We start from the raw sequence: 20,869 nt of genomic DNA, 5'->3' as shown, positions 1-20,869 counted from the left end.
AGTACATGTACAATTAGGGTCTCTGGACAACCCCATAGAATTTTTTTGTGATGACCCGATCCTACTAAGATTATTTCTGCTTACTATTCTGCACTTGCCTGATTCCAATTCTAGGTTCATCACTGCTCAGGCAAAATGGACTTCATAGGATATACCATTTACAGATGCGGATTGGTCTGAATTTAGTGTCCCCTACAGCAAGTCTGTTATTCCTTCCAAAGAAATTATTCAGCTTAAAGTTTTTCATCACTCACCTTACGCCTGCTTGATTACATAAGATGGGTTTGTGCCCTCAGCGGATTGTTTCAGAAGTTGTGGTCAGGTTGCCGATTTCCTACATAGTTTCTGGTCTTGCCCAGTGGTCCAGGGATTTTGGGAGGAAGTAGGTTCCTTTATTTCTTTCACGCTGGGCTTTACTAATATTTTACATCCCAAAAATGGTCTTCTGGGATTCTTTGGGGAATTGTCTCAGTATGTGAAAAAGATTATGCATACTATACATTTTTGAGATGGGCTAAAATGGAGAAACCCATTTGCTAAAAGGCAATCATATTTAAACAAAAAAAAAAAAACACACACTGGCTTGTCTATAGCAGAGGTGGTATATACCAGCTAGGACTGTTCATAGGTGGTGCAGTGTTCTTCTGCCTAGTGTTCTACTCCTGTAGGTGGAGATAGAAGAAGTGCTGTGTCCATCAATGAACATGCATGCCACGTGCAAGATTTTAAAGTGCATCTAGGAAGCACCATCAAAAAAGTAGTAACTAAACATAGAAAAATGTACTGTGTGCTTCCAGACAACTCATACCATACACATCAAGTCAGAAATATTTATTGATTGCATGAGATTTCTTCTTTCGGAAAATTATAAACATAAAAACACCACTTTGAATATTGTTTTTAGTGTTCACATGCATCCAAAAGGGTCACATTTTGCAGATACAAGATAAATACATTTTAAGTATATTTCACATCTACAGGTTAAAATATGCACCAAAAAGTGGTTACTTACTGATATGACAAACACAATTTCTCTCAACATAACAGATGCTCAGTGATATCTATGTCGTTACCTTGGGGATCTCCCTACCCCTCGAAAGGGGCTACTAGGTCCAGATATTAAAGCCCAAAAACTAGATAGCACAAGACAACCAAAAAAGGAGGCAATTTTCACACAGGGGATGACCTCAAGATCGGTGCCAGAGGGGGTTGAACAAGGCCCACAAGGAGGATCTGGGGTACAAAATTGACACATGTAAAATAGCCCACCTGCTCATACTAACTTTTCACCAAACAGTATGCTGTACGCCAAGGTGGAATGCACTGGAGGCCTCCAAGCACATGCGCCGCAAACAAGCAGCACACTTTTCAAGATAAACAGCAATGGCAGGATAAGATATCCACATAGAGGACATCATGCACAAGGGGTGGAATCAGACACAGGACTGACACCCTCCAGAAGGCAAGGACATAAGGGCACATCCACCACCACTCAATGCACAAAGCATGAAAAATGTCCACACAAAAAAAAAAAAGGAAACACACCCACCCACACCAGAACGAAAAAATAATGGAAAGGAAGGAGACCAAGGAAAGGAGAGAAAAATAAGATGGTAACCATTAAGATAAAACCTCCTATCCCAGAAATCCCCAAGGTCACATCAGAATGCACTATTCCCAATCTAAATTCAAACACATATCAAACAAAACTGAAAAAATGCTAATGCAAAAACATGGCAAAACTGACATTTTTAACGCAGCCTTCTACAGCTACTGTGTTTTTAGAACGTCCAGTGTGCATGAGGTCTAAAGTTATTGTGCATTTTGTAGACTGTTGAAACTCAATCATTACCTGACAGGACTAATTCTCTCTTCAGTGCTGAAGCAGCAGGGGTTTGCTTGGTGAGGAGTGCATCTGTAAAACTTATTGACCCTTGGTGGTGTTTAAGTTTATCATTTTCCAAAAGGAAGAACTATATGAATTTTACCTCTTGTAAATAAATATTTCTGATTTTTAAATGTATGTATTGTTGTGTGAATTTGCCTGTTGCCTGGAAGCAACGTGCAAGACCCCTTTCAGACATGTGGATCTGTATTTAGGCATCCGCTTGCTCAGCGGGGATCGCTCCGGGACAGACCTGTCAGATCGCTCTCCTCTAAAGGGGGTGGGGGGAAATAAGATTATGGACCGCCTGTCCATTTTCATCCAATCAGATGGAAAATTGGACATCCATCCGTCTGGATTTTGTGGAGCGGATGTCAGCGGACATGGCACCGCTGTCATCCGTTGCTCCATAGAGGTGTATGGAGCGACTGTTCAGATACGCCTGAAAAAAAAAAAAAAAAAAAAGAAAAACTAACAGTCCACACGTGTGAAAGGGGCCTTAAGTTTATTTTTCTATGTTAGTTCCAGGCAGCTCCTGATCAGAGCCCTTCTCAAGATGGGTGAGCAAGGACAGCTTTCCTAATTCCACGTATGGATTATCTTCAAAATGCATAAGGAGCACAATGTACAGAAGGCTAGAGACTTTGGCAAGCTTTGTATAGCATTTCTGAAGCTCCTGGAAAGTGTCTAGCAGCTTTGTTGAAGTCCAATTCTTCAATTGGAAATTTTAAAATGCATTGTGATAGAAATGCAGACTCTAAACAAGCAGCTAGCTGGCTTTGAATACAATTCACATAGTGCTGAAACTTAGATTCTGCTAGCAATTAAATTAGTTAAATTGAAAGCAACCCCTCTAAGATCTGTGTTAGACTACCAAACTGGAGAGGAATGGTACTTTGAAGCTTGTTGAAAGATCAGCAAATTCTTTGCAGAATTTCAGAGCTACAAAGAAAAAAAATAAAGAAAAAAAAAAAAAAAAAAAGTAAAATCTTACATACACAACTCCTGCAATGAACCCCCACTGCCCATAGTGCTGTAATTGTGCAGCAGCCAGTTAGAGAGAGTCTTAAAATGACGCAGTGCTCCTCTATAGACTCTGCAAGCACAGGGCTGATTACACCCAGTTTTAAAATTGGGAAATGCCCAATGACACTGCATGCAAGTGAAAAATAGAGGCACCAGCACAGCAGGAAAGAAATCCTCCACTGTACCACCACTATGGAAAGGGGAGAATGAAATCCTCCATCAGCCAGCCCACATATTGGGTTATAGAGGGGTACAATCAGAAGACAAGAACCTGCACGGAGGATTGGGGGGGGGGGTAAATTACAACAGCCCTCTGCAGTGCTTGTTACATTATCCAAATTAAATTCAGAATCATTTGAATAAGCAAGGTAGGGCTGAGAATATATATATATATATATATATATATATATATATATATATATATATATCTCTATCTATCTTTTTCCAGCTTGGCAAGAGTGCCCCATATCCCACCAAAACAAATACTGTTAAAAGTTTTATCACTGCTGAATAAAATAGCAGGAATAATATTTGGTTGTGTGCCACAAACTTTGTGGCATTTCACAATTTTGTATTTCAACTTAGATATGCAGGCAATCTGGAAATCTAGAGAAAATAATCTAGCCAACCACAATAAAAAGTAAAAAAAAGTTTTATTGCCAGCCTTCCAGATGTTAGAGGACAAAGGAAGGAGCAGCAGACTTCATACTGTACAGGTAAAGTGGTCAACTTCAGAACATACATAAAGGCCCAGTTTATTTTCTGTGCGTCTTTCAGCATGGGAAAAAAATAAAAAATAAAAAAATAATGTTGTTTTGTTGGCATTGATGCTTTTTGAGACAGCTGTCCATCAGATAAAATAAATAAACCGCCCAGTGGTAAAAGTAGGTGACAGGTCACACGTCACATAACGAAGATGAAATTCACCATTCGAGTTCCACTGGATATTCTCCTGTGAGACAAGCTGTACAGTGGCCGCCTGAAGATGGATGAGACGTTGTGCCATTCAATCCGTTTTGTTGGTCTTTAAAGGATTTAATGCCCTCGCGTACCGCAGAAGTTAATCCTTCTACAGACAAGTAAACCACGCTGTTTGCACCTGGAAATTAGAGAACAAACGAATTTAACTGACATTGACATGTTTGCTGTTCATTTGGTCATGATTGCATTTCATACACCAACTAAGGCGCTCCTCTAGTGGCTACCTGGATATTCAACAGTACACTTAGGATCCTTGCTGAACTGTCACAAGGACTTTACGAGATCTTTTTAATATAATTTGTGTAAAAAAAATGACAAAAGCAAACAGATGAATATGGCAATTAAATCGCATACAAGAACACAGTAATATAGAACCACAAACATGTGCATAAGACCGTATTATGAAGCAATTGGATGATTAGAACACCAGCATAAATCCGTTCCATCCCTCTGAAATAGTCACGAGTGGAGGGGTAGAGTAGAATTGACATTATAACCAAAATATCTTCTCCTATACTAAGCCCCGGTTCACACAGGGGCGGCACGACTTGCAGGTCGCCTTACCGAGGCGACCTGCACACGACTTCCACGGCGACTTGCAAAACGACTTCTGTATAGAAGTCTATGCAAGTCGCCCCCAAAGTAGTACAGGAACCTTTTTCTAAGTCTGAGCGACTTGCATCGCTCCTATTAGAACGGTTCCATTGTACAGAACGGGAGGCGACTTGTCAGGCGGCTAGGTTGCCTGACAAGTCGCCCCTGTGTGAACCGGCTCTTAATAGTTCATTTATTAGTAACAGTATGATAGAGCCTTAGACTACAGTGGGTTGACTTCACTCCCACTGTGTTTAAGCCGATGTTCCAAACCAACTATACATTAAACCATAGTTATCAGCCTTCTGATCGTGTAGCAAAAAAACAAACAAAAAAAAAAAAAGCAAATAAAAACCCGTAAGGCAACTGAGGTTTGAGCGGAAAGGAAGACTGCACCCTATCCTGCCAGTATATAGACAGTCAACACCCTCTCAAAGGGGGCTTGAAAGATACTTAACCACTTCCTGTACCAGGCATCACCACAGTATTTTTTAAAATTTTTTTTAGAGCCAACGGGCAACCCTTGTAATAGAAATTGGAGTGGCTGACTAGCCACTTGATTGCCATTACAAGCAGCATGAGGGGACGTCCACCACCCTCCACGGCTTGCTCAGGATCTCCTGTCCCCACCGGGAGACTCAAGCAGCCAGCACAACCACCTGCTTGGCTGGGATCAGCTGTTCAAAATGGTTTACCGGAAGCAACAGACATCACTGGTTTACCAATCCAAATCATTAACACTGATCTTGGTGTTTTGAATGCTTTTAAGTGCAGGAGGGATTTGGGGTTTTATAGACACCAAAAATCTCTATGAATATTACCCATCACATGCCTATTGCAGTCTCAAGGATGTTTACATTCCTTGTGACAGCAATAAAAGGGATACAAATTAAAAATGGTGTCAAAATCAACACAGTCAGACCATAAGCAGCAATTCTAGCACCAGACCTCTTTAAATCTAAAGTGGCAACCTGTAAAGGTTTTTAATGCGTCGCCTAAGGATAGTAAAACGTACGTTATTTGTCACCGATGCATGGGTGTGTGCAGTTTTAAAGCGTGACATGTTTGGTATCCATTTACTTGGAACATTTTTTATGATTTACAAAAATTGTTCTGTTTTGTGTTACCATTATAATTCAAGAAAGTGTTTTTACCCAAAAAAAATTGCGTTAAAAAAACAACTGCGCAAAATCCACCAATTTATTCTCTAGGGCATCGGCAAAATAATATCTATATACCGTATTTATCGGCCTATAACACACACTTTCCCCTTAAAATCAGGGGAAAAAACGTGGGTGCGTGTTATACGCTGATCCCCGCTGTCTGGAGGAGTGAGCTCCGCCAATATACACACAGCCGAGTGTACTGACTGTGTACTCGGCTAGGATCAGCTTGCAGTCACACCCAGTCCTGCCATTGGACCTGTGATATGTCCATCATAGGACCCGGGACTGCGAGAGGAGTACACAGGACATCTGGCTCTGTATCTCAGCAGCGGTAATTTTAAACGATCAGGCTGCAATGACACTGATCATCCTGCAATGATGGACAAGGCTGCATTGATAGGCATTTAAATGTAAGTTTTTTTTCTTAAAATTCCCTCCTAAACTTGGGGTGCGTGTTATATACAGATAGAGTATCTAAATTGGGATTATAACCAATTTTCTAGCAAAAAATACTGATTGTTACATGTGAACAAAAAGTGGCAGAAAAGGCCTGGACTGGAGGTGGTTAAAAGTAGTAAAGGGTCAGGGTTTTTTTTTACCTTCTACATGATGTAGGGGATTTTCACTGGCTCCTGCTATTTTAAATCAGTCAGTGAGCCAATGAGGAGAGAGCAGGGGCGGGGCCAAGCCACACTTCATGTGTGAATGGACACAGAGCAGAAGGTCCTCACAGCAAATGGTTTGCTGTGGGGGCACAGAGCAGGAGCGCTGACAAGTGACCTGATAAGTGGAGAATCAGGGCTGTGTAGTGCAAAACCACTCAGCAGAGCAGGTTAACCACTTCTAGCCCAAGGACGCCATGACGTCTGACTTTCAGTGGGGATATCTGAATGATGCCTGCAGCTATCCACTATGGCAGTTCCGCCGCTTGATCATTGTTACAGGCAACGGGAGGGAACCCCAACCCCCCCGCCCCCGATGCCATTGGGGACCCAGAGAAAGAATCAGCCGCCGGATGACGAGCATAGAGATTTCTGGTGACCAGATAGTCATCTCTATGACCATGGAGGCCAGGGCGCGACATTATGCCACATCCTGGCAGCGGTTGTAAACAAAGCCGCGGTAGTGATTGGAAAGCATGGGATAGTTCTTTTTTGATCTAATGCTTTCCAGTCACACACTTCCCATTACAAGGGGTGTTTACATTGATCAAAAAAAAAAAAAATTCTCAAAAGTGTAAGAATAAAAAAAGTAAAACAAAAAAAATTTAATTTAAAGCAACCCCGTGTGCTCACGTACAGAAGCGCATGCACAAGCAAGTCCCACCCACATATGAAAACACCGTTCAAATCACACATGTGAGGTATCGCTGCATGCGTTAGAGCAAGAGCAACAATTCTAGCACTGGACCTCCTCTAACTCTAAACTGGTAACCTGTAAAAATGTTTAAAGCATCGCCTCAGGAGATTTTTAAGTACTGAAATTTGGCGCCATTCCGAGTGTGCGCAATTTTAAAGCGTGACATGTTGGGTAGCATCTTCCACATACAAAAAAATTGAACTTTACTGTTTTGTTATCCAACACCCACCCCCCCCAACAACAAAAATGCGTTTGAAAAATTGCTGCGCAAATACTGTGCGACACAAAAAGTTGCAACAACTGCCATTTTATGCCCTAGGAAGTCCGCTAAAAAACATAATAATGTTTTGTTTGGGGGCTCTGAGTAATTTTCTAGCCAAAAAATGATGATTTTTTACATGTAGGAGTACCAGAATAGGCCTGGTATGGAAGTGGTTAAGTATAGCAGGTTTTTTTTTCTTTTTTTGAGATAATTAATTAATTAAGCCTTTAATATCACTTTAATCCAGGGATCCCAGGTTTTCAAAAAAAGGCCAACCTTTTTTTTAAAAGTGCTGAGAAGCATTCATTGCTGCCATGGAGATATGCAATTAGTCTGTGTGCCTCAGCAGTCTCTCCACCGGACCTCCCACCAAGTGATACATTTTTATTAAAGCGGTAGTAAACCTGTTGACTTTCTCTTCTACACCTGTAAGGCAAAAGGCATAAGCTAGCTCATTATGACTTACCTTAGAACGAAACGTCTGTATCTCACCCGGTCCACGCCGAGGGAGCTGGCATTTTGCCTCGGCGTGTCTTGCGGCTCCGGCGCTGTGAGTGGCCGGAGCTGTGATGACGTCACTCCCGCGCATGCTCGCGGAAGACTTCCTTCCAGCAAGGTCAGGAGTCTGCCGGACTTTCAGACAAGAATCCCCGGAGCGAATGCGCCACTGAAGTCAGCAGCTCATTGCAAGGGGAATATCTCCTAAACCGTATAGGTTTAGGAGACATTCTTTTTACCTACAGTTAAGCCTTATTATAGGCTTACCTGTAGATAAAAAGTTAAAAAAAAAATGACTATACAACCACTTTAAACAGATAACCAGGTCCATTTGCAATGAAGGGATACCCAATTTATGGCCTTGTTAGATGGGTGACCAATCACAGTTAGGAAACTTGCTACAGGAACCGAAAGTGTCAGTGGCTCCAGTACCCCTTGTTTATATGGAAGTTACTTTGACAAAGAACTAAAGGCACTAGCCCTGCCATCACAGATTTCATCGACATATCTAAATCTACAAAGTTTAATCTTTATGAAAGATGCATTACTACATGGTTAGGTGCTTGTTGTGCCATCAAATCCAGGACACATTTCATGTACATATTAATTAACTGGCACTGTGTACGCACAAGTACATACACAGAAGATGAAAGCTTCAAGTGGTTTATTCTGCAACGAATGAAGGGTGCACTTTATAGCAAACAAATTCCAGAATGAAGTTACCACTGATTATCCACCTGCCTGCAAAAAGTTCAAGGTTTGCTTACCAATGTAGCCAGCCAAGTCATCGAATTCTGGACGATTTGCAATCAGCTCCTCTTTGGTAGGAATGTTAATGCCCATGTAGCAGGGATATCGGATAGGTGGGGAAGCCACACGAATATGCACCTGGACAGAATACAATGTAATCAAACATTTAATATTAAAGCCAGCAAAGACGGGGAAAAAAAAACAAAAAAAAAAACAAAAAAAAAAAACAAAAAACAAAACAAAAAAAAAAACAAAAAAAAAAACAAAAAAAAAAACAAACTTGTCGTCAGCAACATCCAGGTAAAAAAGAAATGCTAAGCCAACTATGATGTATTCGGTTTAAATTTTAGCAAGCTTGCTATAACCACTGCAACATCTATATATGCACAATATTATTAGTTGCCAACACTGCTACACAGATCAGGACTTCTGCCAATTAACTGTCAGTAGCTCCCTGCAGCTACAAACATGGTTTTGTGCCCAGTGAGAAAGGACTCTAGGATGCATAAGGTACATATGCTAGGCACCGAAAGGAAAGTATAAGTACAATTTTAAAAAGAAAAAAAAAAATAAACGCACTTTTGTAGGTAAACAAAAATGCGCATTTATATATTTTTTTATAGTAGGATCCTGTAAAGCAGGGGTAGGCAACCTCAGCCGTCCAGCTGTGGTGAAACTACAAGTCCCATGAGACATTGCAAGACCCTGACAATCACAGGCATCCTAGAGGCAGAGGCATGATTGGATTTGTAGTTTCACCACAGCTGGAGGGCCAAGGTTGCCTACCCCTGCTGTAAAGCATTACACCATCGATCACCAGATTGCTGATGCCATGCAGGTCTCCGGCACACTGTCAGTGTATCTGCTTACCCGTACAGGTAAGCTGATACTCTCACAGGAAGACTCCATGAACTACAAGCCAACAGCTGTTAATCATGTTGGGGCTTGTAGTTCATTCACACACAGAGCTGAGTATTAATGACATGGTCGTGTGGGAGGAGCCCCACAAGGCTGCGCTGCTTTCAAACATTGACAGCTGGTACCGCGGACTTCTCCCCGAAAGGCAGCTGCAGCACTGGGAAAAATGTTACATGTTCTGCCTGATTTTAGGGTGGAACATGTAACATGTTTCCAAAATGTGAACTAATCCTTTAAATGAAAACTAAAGTCTTTATTAAATAAATGGTGAGCAGGAAGGTTATTTCAGAAGAAACATGCAAGGCCTCTTCTGCAATATAATAAACCTGCATGTAGTCATCTATAGAACATATATTAGAAATGATAGAAGGGTTTGGCGCTGTTCCTATTTAGTTTCCTACCTCCATATAGGTTACTAGATTAAAATAAATTCTTAGGTGCACCGTGCATATATCAAATATTAAATACAAATTAACAATATGAATTCCCAAGTATACCGTGCATGTGTCAATTAAATATTCTGTTGCAATATTGTGCAATCATAGGTGATACATAGACATAACTTAAATGCTTACATATGTAATATTGCTAGGGAGGGAAGAAAAGGGGGGGGGGGGGGGGGGAAGGAGGAAAGGGGGGGGGGGAGGGAGAAGGGAGTGAGATAGGAAGGTGGGGAGGGGTGTAGGAAATCTGTTCCTAAGGAAAATTACAATAACAAGATAAAGTGCAAATGTGTTGGTGCAATCCAAAAGGCAACAGTGACAAGATAAAAGTGCAAACGTGCTTCAAAATTCTTTAGTAAGTCTCTTGTGTCATATTCTTGTGCTGTGGTGATAATCCTTCATTTATAATATCTCTTTGCTCTGAAAGTGCAGCCACTCACCAGATCACTTCACCCCTGCGGGGGTAGTAGGCAGTTACAGTTTTATCGCCACTGTACAGCGATCGCTGGCGGGCTCAGGATCGTGGTATATCATATATAAAAAGAGAGGGAGTGCCCATAGCGTAAAATTGCTTTAAAAAAAGTTTTATTACACAAAATGAAAGGGTACTCACACTTTTGCAGTAAAAATCAAGCGAAATGGTAAAAACGTCAAAACCGTCATTAATATCCTTCAGCGCTGATACAGGAGGTGATGTTTGGGAAGCACAGATTAGGCCACGCCCTACGCGTTTCGTCGTTAGGACGTCTACGGGAGCGTGACCTGTGTTGTGTCTTCCCATCCTTATATAGTGTGTGTGGTGTCCCCTTGTTAAATTTTCAATTGGCATCCATTTTCCCACGGACCGGAAGTTCGTCCGCCCCCCCCCCCCTTTTCTTCCCTCCCTAGCAATATTACATATGTAAGCATTTAAGTTATGTCTATGTATCACCTATGATTGCACAATATTGCAACAGAATATTTAATTGACACATGCACGGTATACTTGGGAATTCATATTGTTAATTTGTATTTAATATTTGATATATGCACGGTGCACCTAAGAATTTATTTTAATCTAGTAACCTATATGGAGGTAGGAAACTAAATAGGAACAGCGCCAAACCCTTCTATCATTTCTAATATATCTCAGCTGTCCCCATTTTAGGGTGACTGCCTGTTGGGAGGCAGCAGTTCCAAACTTTACCAATTAAGTCTTTATGTCCACTGCGCGGGTTCACCATCCCTTTACTAGTCACTGTTTAATTTAAAACTAAACAGAAACCTGCAGCAATGGATATCTTTAGATACCTAAACAACAGAAACATCAACCTCACCGAAGTCTTTAATCAAGAACAAGTAGCCATACGGCAGGATATAGACAGTCTATTTAAACATCTGAAACACAATATCGAAAAACAAATAAGAGTTTGGTGGGATATAGCAACTATTGAAATGTACATTACAGAGAAAATCACCCCAAGACGTTTGAGGTGGGATATCTCACCCAACGATGCAGTTAATGATAAAGGATTGATGGAAGATTGGTATAAATTCTTCAATGATAGCGAAAATGCACTGCTCGGGAAAATAGTAATACGAAGACGACATAAATTAAAGAACATAGAAACAGAAATACTACAAATAAGAGACCAACTCGTACCTTTCTTGGAATCCAGAGAATATAAAGAAAAAGAGAACAAACTACAAGAAGCCATGACTAAATATGATAAAGAAATACAGCTGAAGAAACAAAAAAAGTTTAGAAGAGATGTGCTGGACTACAAAAACCAGCAGGTATATAAATGGCAAATAGATGAGAATTACATGGAAGATAACCACAACATCTCTATGATAGACGAATCAAGGGAAAGTTCAGTAATAGAAGATACTACACCATGGCAAGAGATAAGACCCACAGAAATTAGGACACCAAGAACAAGACCAGAAGAACTACCAAATATAAGAATGAGAAGAGAGGGAACTAGCCCGGAACGTCGGTACTACAGGGATCAAGCTGGAGATGAGAATAGACCACAACAATGGAACAACCCCTCAAGTATTTTGAGGACACCAAGATATAATAATAGATACTCCCCTCTGAGGAACGAACAACATTACACCCCCTATGAAGAACCATCACATAGGCGGGGTTTTTTTTCCCAGGGAATACAGAGGGAGACCCCCAGTCTTCAGAAACAGACGGTCTCCCTACAGGGATACATATGGGCCTCAAGACAGACAAAGGGGAGGGCAACCCTTCAGGTTTCCCACCAGGAACCGAAACAACGGAGACCCTCGACGGAGCTGGAACATGAGGACCACCAGGAACACATACATGGGCCCGAGGAACAGAATGCAAGAAGAAACCCAACGAGAAGAAAGAACAGAGCATACATACAGACCACAGAGATGGGAAAGAGGAGAAGAGCACGCGGTAAGAGAGGAGGAATCAAGAAGAAAAAGAAGAAGAGAGTATTAGGTACAGGAATTTTTAACCTAAGCGAAGCCAATTTTAATGAGGAAGAATTGAGAGTGTTGGATTTAGGCTTAAAATATGCCCCTGATAAGAATCTTGACCCCTTCGAAGTATATATAGACCTCCAAAAATTCGTAAGAAAACTTAACATAAAAAAATTTTACTTAATGAAAGGAGATATTAATAGGAACGTACGAACAGATGATGACCCCCCTTTATTCCAACATTCAGGACTAAGAAACAATTCAACATTCAATCCGAATATTCAACAAAATGAGAGCCTGATGACTTTTAAAAAAATGGTCGAACAAGATCTTAGGAAGATGAAACCGAAGAAAATAAAAACAAACATATGGAACATTATTAAAGAAATAGAGAAGAAGAAAAATATAGTCATCCGACCGGCCGATAAGGGAGGAGGCCTGGTCATTTTAAACAAAAAAGACTATGAGTCAGAAATGAAGAAGCTACTGGAGGCACCCAACACATACAAGAAACTGAGGGGCAACCCAAGAACAGAATATAAGAAAAAACTGAAGACCTATGTCAAAAAAGGAGAAGAAATGGGGATTCTAACAAAAAAAGAAGCCAAATATCTAACCCCTGAAATAGCCAAAACTCCAATTATATATTACGTACCAAAGATCCATAAAGACCAAAAGAACCCACCCGGCAGACCGATAATCAGTGGCATTGATTCACTGTTCTCCCGGTTGGGAGCATACCTGGACGGCTACTTACAGCCCCTAGTTAAAAAAGGGAGATCGTTTCTGAGAGACAGTAAACAGCTAATTGGGGAATTAAACAACTTTGAAATAAATGATAACGACATACTAGTAACCGTTGATATAAATTCTCTGTACACCAACATCGTACAGAAAGATGGCATTAGTGGTGTCGAATGGGCTTTACACACGCTAACGGATCTAAGGGTAACACAAATCAATTATATCTTGGAGGGACTAAAATTGGCCATGAGCCATAACTATTTTTGGCACAAGGGTGACTTCTACTCCCAAATAAAAGGAGTAGCCATGGGGGCTAAGTATGCCCCCAGCGTAGCCAATTTACTACTCAATAAATGGGAGGAGGAACAAATTTATAGTAAGGAAAGAAGAAATCTGAAATTATACAGGAGGTACATTGACGACATTGTCATGGTATGGAGGGGTACGATAGAGCAATTACAGAATTTCTTCAACGAGATCAATGGCAATGCCTATGGACTGACCTTCTCAGGAAACTGGAATAAAGAGACTGTGGATTATCTGGACCTACAAATATATAAAGAGGATGGACAGCTGAAAACAAGAACATATTTCAAAACTACGGACAGAAATGGGTATATCCCAACTAGCAGTTGCCATCACCCCCGTTGGCTAGGAAATATACCTAAGGGTCAGTTCATGCGGTTATATAGGAATTGCTCCAACAAACACGATTATGAGAGACAAACGGACACTCTAATAAACAAGTTCGTGGAAAAGGGATATAAAAGAAAGGACCTAGTGGCAATGAAACACACCGTCGGGAAAATGGACAGAAACAAAATGTTAGACGAAACAGGAATACAACATAGAAGAACAAAAAATGAAAAACCGGAAGTAGCTTTTCTAACGGGGTACAATAGACAATACAAACATGTGGAGACTATAATTAAAAAACATTGGCCCATTTTACAATCTGATAGGACCCTTAACTCTATATTGCCTAGGAAACCAGTTTTCATCTACAAAAAAGCACCAACTCTGAGGAACAAACTGGTACACAATGCAATAGATCCACCTAGGGAGATAAAAATAGGAAAAGGTTTAAAAGGGTTTTTTAAATGTGGCAAATGTTTACCTTGCAGAACCAGTAAAAGAACCAGCAAGAAAACAACGAAATTTAGGTCTACTGCTAATGGAAAAGAGTTCAATATTCGAGAGCTCATTACCTGCCACAGTACCCACGTCACTTACGTGTTAGAGTGCCCATGTCGGAAGCAATATGTAGGAAGGACAACGAGAGAGCTGCATGTCAGGGTCAGAGAACACATTAAAAACATCAAGAAAGGTTTTAACAAACACAGCGTGTCCAGGCATTTCAGAGATTACCACAATAGAGACCCGGCACAGATGACCTTTTACGCAATAGATAAAATCAAGGGTCACTGGAGAGGCGAAAATAAAAAAATTAAGGTCTCACAAAACGAAACCAAGTGGATATTCTTATTAGATACCCTGCAGCCTATGGGCATGAACATTGACCTCGACCTCAACTGCTTCCTAACAAATTATTAATATTCATATCAAATATGGGAGACATAGAGCACCTATACTCTCGACACATAAACACTCTGACATCTAATTACCCCCTTTTTCCTTCTTCCCTATAAATGAGCAGAAAGTACCGCAATAGGATATAAACATGAAAAATAACCAACAGACCCAGTACACTCTCTAGTATATATATATACACGCACGAATAGTATAATACAGATTTCGAAATTAACCCTTCTCCTCCCGTTTTATTCTTCCTGTCTTCCTTAAGCCATTTTATACTAGTATATATATATTTTTATACTGTCTTTTATAATATTTTTATAATTTTTTACATATATCTTCTTCATATAGTCCATGTATGGGACATAATATCCAGAACGAAATGCTAAATATAAAAAAATCTAAGATTCCTTTCTTACGTACGCACTATAGAAGTAATTACTCTTAAAAATAAGGATATATAATGTATAAATGTGGACACCCTAAAAGATTAATATATACAACAAGCCCCCTTAAAAATAAAAATATGTTCCCCCTCTCTTCAGATACACAAAAAATGCCATATAATATATGAAGTTAAGTTTTATTTATTTAATTAATTTTTTCCAATTTTTTCCAATTTATTTTATTTATTTTAATTTAAGAACGATATGTATTTAGTAAGCTCCCATTTAAGTATTCCTCATGATCCTCTATGTGCTCCTCATGATTTTAATTTTAATTTTAATTTTTACTTGCATTGATTTTTATGTATTCTTTATGTTTTTTTATGTATTTCTTATGGGTTTTAAATCATTTTGAATTTAGTATGATTTTTAGCGTCATATAAAGCAAGCCGATTAATGTACAATAAACCTTTTATAGTGTGTGATAGATTTAACACCATATATCTGCAGTTGACATCAATAGGGAGATCTATTTACGGTCTCCATTGTCCACAAAAACACAGGCAAAATGGCCGCCGGACTATGCAATACAAACAATGGGGAGAATTGTTTACGGTCTCCATTGTCCACAAAAACATAGGCAAAATGGCCGCCGGTCTCATCAATAGGGAGATCTATTTACGGTCTCCATTGTCCACAAAAACACAGGCAAAATGGCCGCCGGACTATGCAATACAAACAATGGGGAGAATTGTTTACGGTCTCCATTGTCCACAAAAACATAGGCAAAATGGCCGCCGGTCTCCACTGTCCACAAAAACACAGGCAAAATGGCCGCCGGACTATGCAATACAAATACACAGAGACAGGTAACTTGAACTACTGTCTAAAAATAGCTCAGGCAAAATGGCCACTAGTAGTCCCACTGCTATTAACACAGGAAGTCGGACTTCTGTCTGCAAAATACAAACAAAATGGCCGCGGACGAACTTCCGGTCCGTGGGAAAATGGATGCCAATTGAAAATTTAACAAGGGGACACCACACACACTATATAAGGATGGGAAGACACAACACAGGTCACGCTCCCGTAGACGTCCTAACGACGAAACGCGTAGGGCGTGGCCTAATCTGTGCTTCCCAAACATCACCTCCTGTATCAGCGCTGAAGGATATTAATGACGGTTTTGACGTTTTTACCATTTCGCTTGATTTTTACTGCAAAAGTGTGAGTACCCTTTCATTTTGTGTAATAAAACTTTTTTTAAAGCAATTTTACGCTATGGGCACTCCCTCTCTTTTTATATATGATATACCACGATCCTGAGCCCGCCAGCGATCGCTGTACAGTGGCGATAAAACTGTAACTGCCTACTACCCCCGCAGGGGTGAAGTGATCTGGTGAGTGGCTGCACTTTCAGAGCAAAGAGATATTATAAATGAAGGATTATCACCACAGCACAAGAATATGACACAAGAGACTTACTAAAGAATTTTGAAGCACGTTTGCACTTTTATCTTGTCACTGTTGCCTTTTGGATTGCACCAACACATTTGCACTTTATCTTGTTATTGTAATTTTCCTTAGGAACAGATTTCCTACACCCCTCCCCACCTTCCTATCTCACTCCCTTCTCCCTCCCCCCCCCCCTTTCCTCCTTCCCCCCCCCCCCCCCTTTTCTTCCCTCCCTAGCAATATTACATATGTAAGCATTTAAGTTATGTCTATGTATCACCTATGATTGCACAATATTGCAACAGAATATTTAATTGACACATGCACGGTATACTTGGGAATTCATATTGTTAATTTGTATTTAATATTTGATATATGCACGGTGCACCTAAGAATTTATTTTAATCTAGTAACCTATATGGAGGTAGGAAACTAAATAGGAACAGCGCCAAACCCTTCTATCATTTCTAATATATCTCAGCTGTCCCCATTTTAGGGTGACTGCCTGTTGGGAGGCAGCAGTTCCAAACTTTACCAATTAAGTCTTTATGTCCACTGCGCGGGTTCACCATCCCCTTATCTATAGAACATACATTGAGCTGCACATTGCAGCACAGTGCCTCTATGCTGGGATGACTCAATTCATTAAATATACTACTGCATTGCAGCCAGGTAAAAAGCTTCTGACAGCATTCTAGGTACGAAAGATTAGATGAAACCACCAGATTGCTGCATGCAACAGTCTCACTTCATGAAATGTACCCTCTTCTCCCACACTTGCCTCTTTTGCGCCAGAATCCTTCAGCAGCTTAATGATCGGAGAGATGGTGTTCCCTCTCACAATGGAATCATCAACCAGCACTATTCTTTTCCCAACAAAGTTATCGGACAGGACTCCAAACTTTTTCGCAACCCCAAGCTGTCGTAATCTCATGTTTGGCTGAATGAAGGTACGTCCAACATAGCGATTTTTGCACAGTACTTCAACATACTGAATGCCACACTGAAAAGTTGTACAGGGAAAAATTAGCACATATATTCTGATTAAGATCGGGGAGGGGAAAGAAATTTAAAGACCAAATGATTACCTTCTCAGCATAGCCCAAAGCTGCAGGAGTTGCTGACTCTGGCACAGTGCTGACTAGGTCAGCTTCAACTGGAGCTTCAATAGCCAACTGCTGACCGCACCGCCTTCTAACTGAATACACCATCTGTCCTAGAACACAATTTAAATAAATTAAAATCTGATTTTCTCTGTAGGTTCTACCAGCTAAACAATACAGGAGTACAATATCCTATCTAATCACCACGTTGCATTGTATGCATCCATTTCCTATGAATTCACTTTTGAAGGAAAAACAACACCTTAGCCTGGCTTCATGATCCATTGGGATAAGGTTAAGCAAAGGATGCTTATTGTCAAATCGTAATTCGTTTGCTACCCATCTTAAAGTGGGAGTCCGGCGACCAATCTTTTTTTTTAGGTCATTGAGACACTTTGCTAATCCCAAAATAATACTCAGTTTGGATGTAATATTTCCGCCTCTGTTTTCGTACTGAAGAATAACTTTAAAAATGTGATGCTGGCTGTTTCCATCTTGCTTGTGGGCATGTGAAGCCCACAAGCATTGATTTCCTTGATGCTGTGAATGCTATTCATTGACAGCTTGTTCACACGCATGATCATTGTTCCCGCACTGAATTTTGGGAAGTCTGACACTAAGCTCCCAGGAGACAGTGCGGCGCCGGGGAAAGGCAATAAACACGCCTCCTCCCATGGGAGGAGAGACAGGAAGTGCCACAATAAAGTACAATATAAAGGTAATTACAACGATAAAAAAAATTTTCGTGCAGCATTTGAACATCTATGCAACTGAAGGGGGTAAGATTAAGTTAAAAATTTGAGTGGAACCCCGCTTTAATTTCTCATTCTGTTATTTGGTATCCAACAGTGGGTTGGAAAACCACTAAAGAACTATTGTTCCTCCATAAATGCAACAAGCCCAAAATTAATCCTGAAATTATCAGCCGTATTTGGACATCTGCACTTGGTTATTACACTTCTCAAAAGGACATCTATGCCCCAGCTTGAAGGGGGAATGTATAGTTTTCTGTTTAAATATTTGACACACACAAACCCCTTTTACCCAACAACTGACCCAACACGATTAACAAGCCCTGTGAATATTTTACTTATTACCCCACAGGAAAACGCTCATTATTCATGCCTACCTTCAAAAATAGAGTCTGGTCGTGCAAAGTAAACATATTCAAATATACAGAATGCAGATGGGTCCTTCTCTTTATGTCTGGGGACAATATCCAGCGTTTGTACCCCAGCCTTAGAAATCTTCACTATTTCTCCAGGCAAGACTTCTCTGTAATATCTAAAAACGTACAGAGATAAAGATAAAATTTATTAGGCATTCTAGTCAACCAGATGGCACATGTTGCTCTTTGTGCAGGAATGAGCATTCATTACAGCTTATTAGGTGCCAATTACTATATGTGCGAAGAGATTTGTATTTCTGCCCATGCATTTGTGAGGCTTTCCAATTTGGGGACCCAACTGCCCACTACCAGCCTAGGATTCAGCAGGGAGGGAGCTCATTGGATTGCTGCTGGTCCCATTATTCCCTCTGCTCTCCCCTCCAGTTAGCATTGCCTTGTCACAACCTATGGATGCAGTGCACCCAATTGTATCAGAACACTAAATCCTGGTACAGTTTTTGTACAAGTAGTCACAACAAGCTGATATTAAGCCAAAAATTGCACACTTTAGTTGTATTTAAAAAAAACACATTTTTTATTGAACATATACAGTAAATGTATTCATTGGCAATTTGCATTTGTTTGCATTTTAGCTTTAAAGCAGTATTAAACCCAAAAAAGGTTATACAGTATATTGCAGCTTACCAATCAGGTGTGGTGGGCCACTACAGTTTACAGGCAGTCCTTGGGTTACAAACAAGATATAGGGGTTTATTTACTAAAGGCAAAGCCACTTTGCACTAAAAGTGCACTGCAAATACACTCGAAAGTACAGTAGCTGGAGATCTGAGGGGGGACATGCAAGATAAATAAAACACAGCATTTTAGCTTGCACATGATCCCCTCAGATCTACAGTGACTGTACTTAAGTGCACTTTTAGTGCAAAGTGGATTTGCCTTTAGTAAATCAACCCCAGTGGGTCTGTAGGTTTGTTCTTAAAGTGGAGTTCCACCCACTTTTACAACTCTTCAGCATCCCTCACTAAACTGTGCACTGTAAACGAATTGGATATTTAAAAAAAAATTCTCAGCACCTACTGTATATCTGCTGTATTCATTTTTCCACTTCCTCCTCCCTAGCCGTGGCTCATCGCATCATTTCCTGTTTGCAATGCCTTCAGGGAAGGGGCGGCAACTTCCTCTGACACTGGCGTTGCTATGGAAACCTGACCTGAAACCTATTACACTGCTTGTGCTGCACTGAGCATGTGTGAGATCTGCAAGGATGAAATACAGTCTGGCTTCAGATGCCCACACTTAAGATGGCCACGGCCTGCTGCAAGTTTATAAAATAAACTACTGCTACAAACTAACAAAACAGACCTTAGTTTACAGACTAACTTTACTAGAATACATTAAGCTTGTGTATTATAGGGGTATTTTTATTTAAAAAGTATAATTTCGGCTGGAACACCACTTTAAGTTGAATCTAAGTTGGAACAGGTACTTTTTTTTTAGTGTAGCTCCAGCCAAAAAAACAATTAAGCTTTTTGGATAGCATAGGGAAGGGTTAACACCCCTGTAACATTTGTTTTGCTGTCTGTGCCCCTGTTCAGAAGATCTCATCTCACTTTCTGTCCCAATGACCTTTTGATTTTGAAAATTTTGAGTTGTGGAAACAAGCCTTGGTGATAAAGCTTCAGTGGAGACACATTTTTCCCATAATCGCTCTTACAGGAGTTAATTTCCCTTCCTAGGGGTAGATTTCCTCTCACTTCCTGTTGTCTCCTTGCATTTGTAAGTAGGAGTCGTTTGCAAGTTGGATGTTTGTAACTAGGGGACCGCCTATTCTTTGCATTGGCTGCTTCCCCCTCCATCTTCACCTAGGGATCCAGCCAGTAACACCTCCTGTATTAGGACAACTCTGGAGGAATCAGCACAGGAGGCACATAGGGCAGCACAGCATTCATTGTCAGTCTGGATCACCAGATAAAATAGAAATAAAGCCTAAAAAGACAGCAGTCACATCTGATTGGTAAGCTTCAATTTAAACAGTTTTTGGGTTGAATATGGTTTTAAGGTGATTTAGTGCTTAAGCAATGGTCTTGTTTACTTTAATGTTAGCGTGAGGTTAAGTGCTATGATTTTCTACACCTAGTACTAAATGCAGAGGCAGTGTGAACACATCCATTCAATATCACATGCTCCCCTGT

At 40.4% G+C, this 20,869-nt stretch overlaps 1 protein-coding gene across 1 annotated transcript in view; it reads right to left on the bottom strand.

Moving 5' to 3' along the window:
• Nucleotides 1-3,547: 3,547 nt before the first annotated feature.
• Nucleotides 3,548-20,869, bottom strand: part of PPAT (phosphoribosyl pyrophosphate amidotransferase) — a 60,263-nt gene continuing 42,941 nt past the window's right edge. The window contains exons 7-11 of the mRNA XM_073608360.1: nt 18,678-18,832; nt 17,534-17,661; nt 17,227-17,448; nt 8,539-8,659; nt 3,548-4,010 (exon numbers count right to left, since the gene is read on the bottom strand). Coding sequence (XP_073464461.1) covers nt 3,835-4,010; nt 8,539-8,659; nt 17,227-17,448; nt 17,534-17,661; nt 18,678-18,832 — 802 coding nt within the window. The 3' untranslated portion in view covers nt 3,548-3,834. The remainder of the gene's footprint in view (nt 4,011-8,538; nt 8,660-17,226; nt 17,449-17,533; nt 17,662-18,677; nt 18,833-20,869) is intronic.

This window comes from Aquarana catesbeiana, linkage group LG01 (assembly GCF_042186555.1).
Source record: "Aquarana catesbeiana isolate 2022-GZ linkage group LG01, ASM4218655v1, whole genome shotgun sequence".
Lineage (NCBI taxonomy): Eukaryota > Metazoa > Chordata > Amphibia > Anura > Ranidae > Aquarana > Aquarana catesbeiana.
Note: the sequence above shows the minus strand (reverse complement) of the source record. Positions and strands in the feature narration are given on the sequence as shown.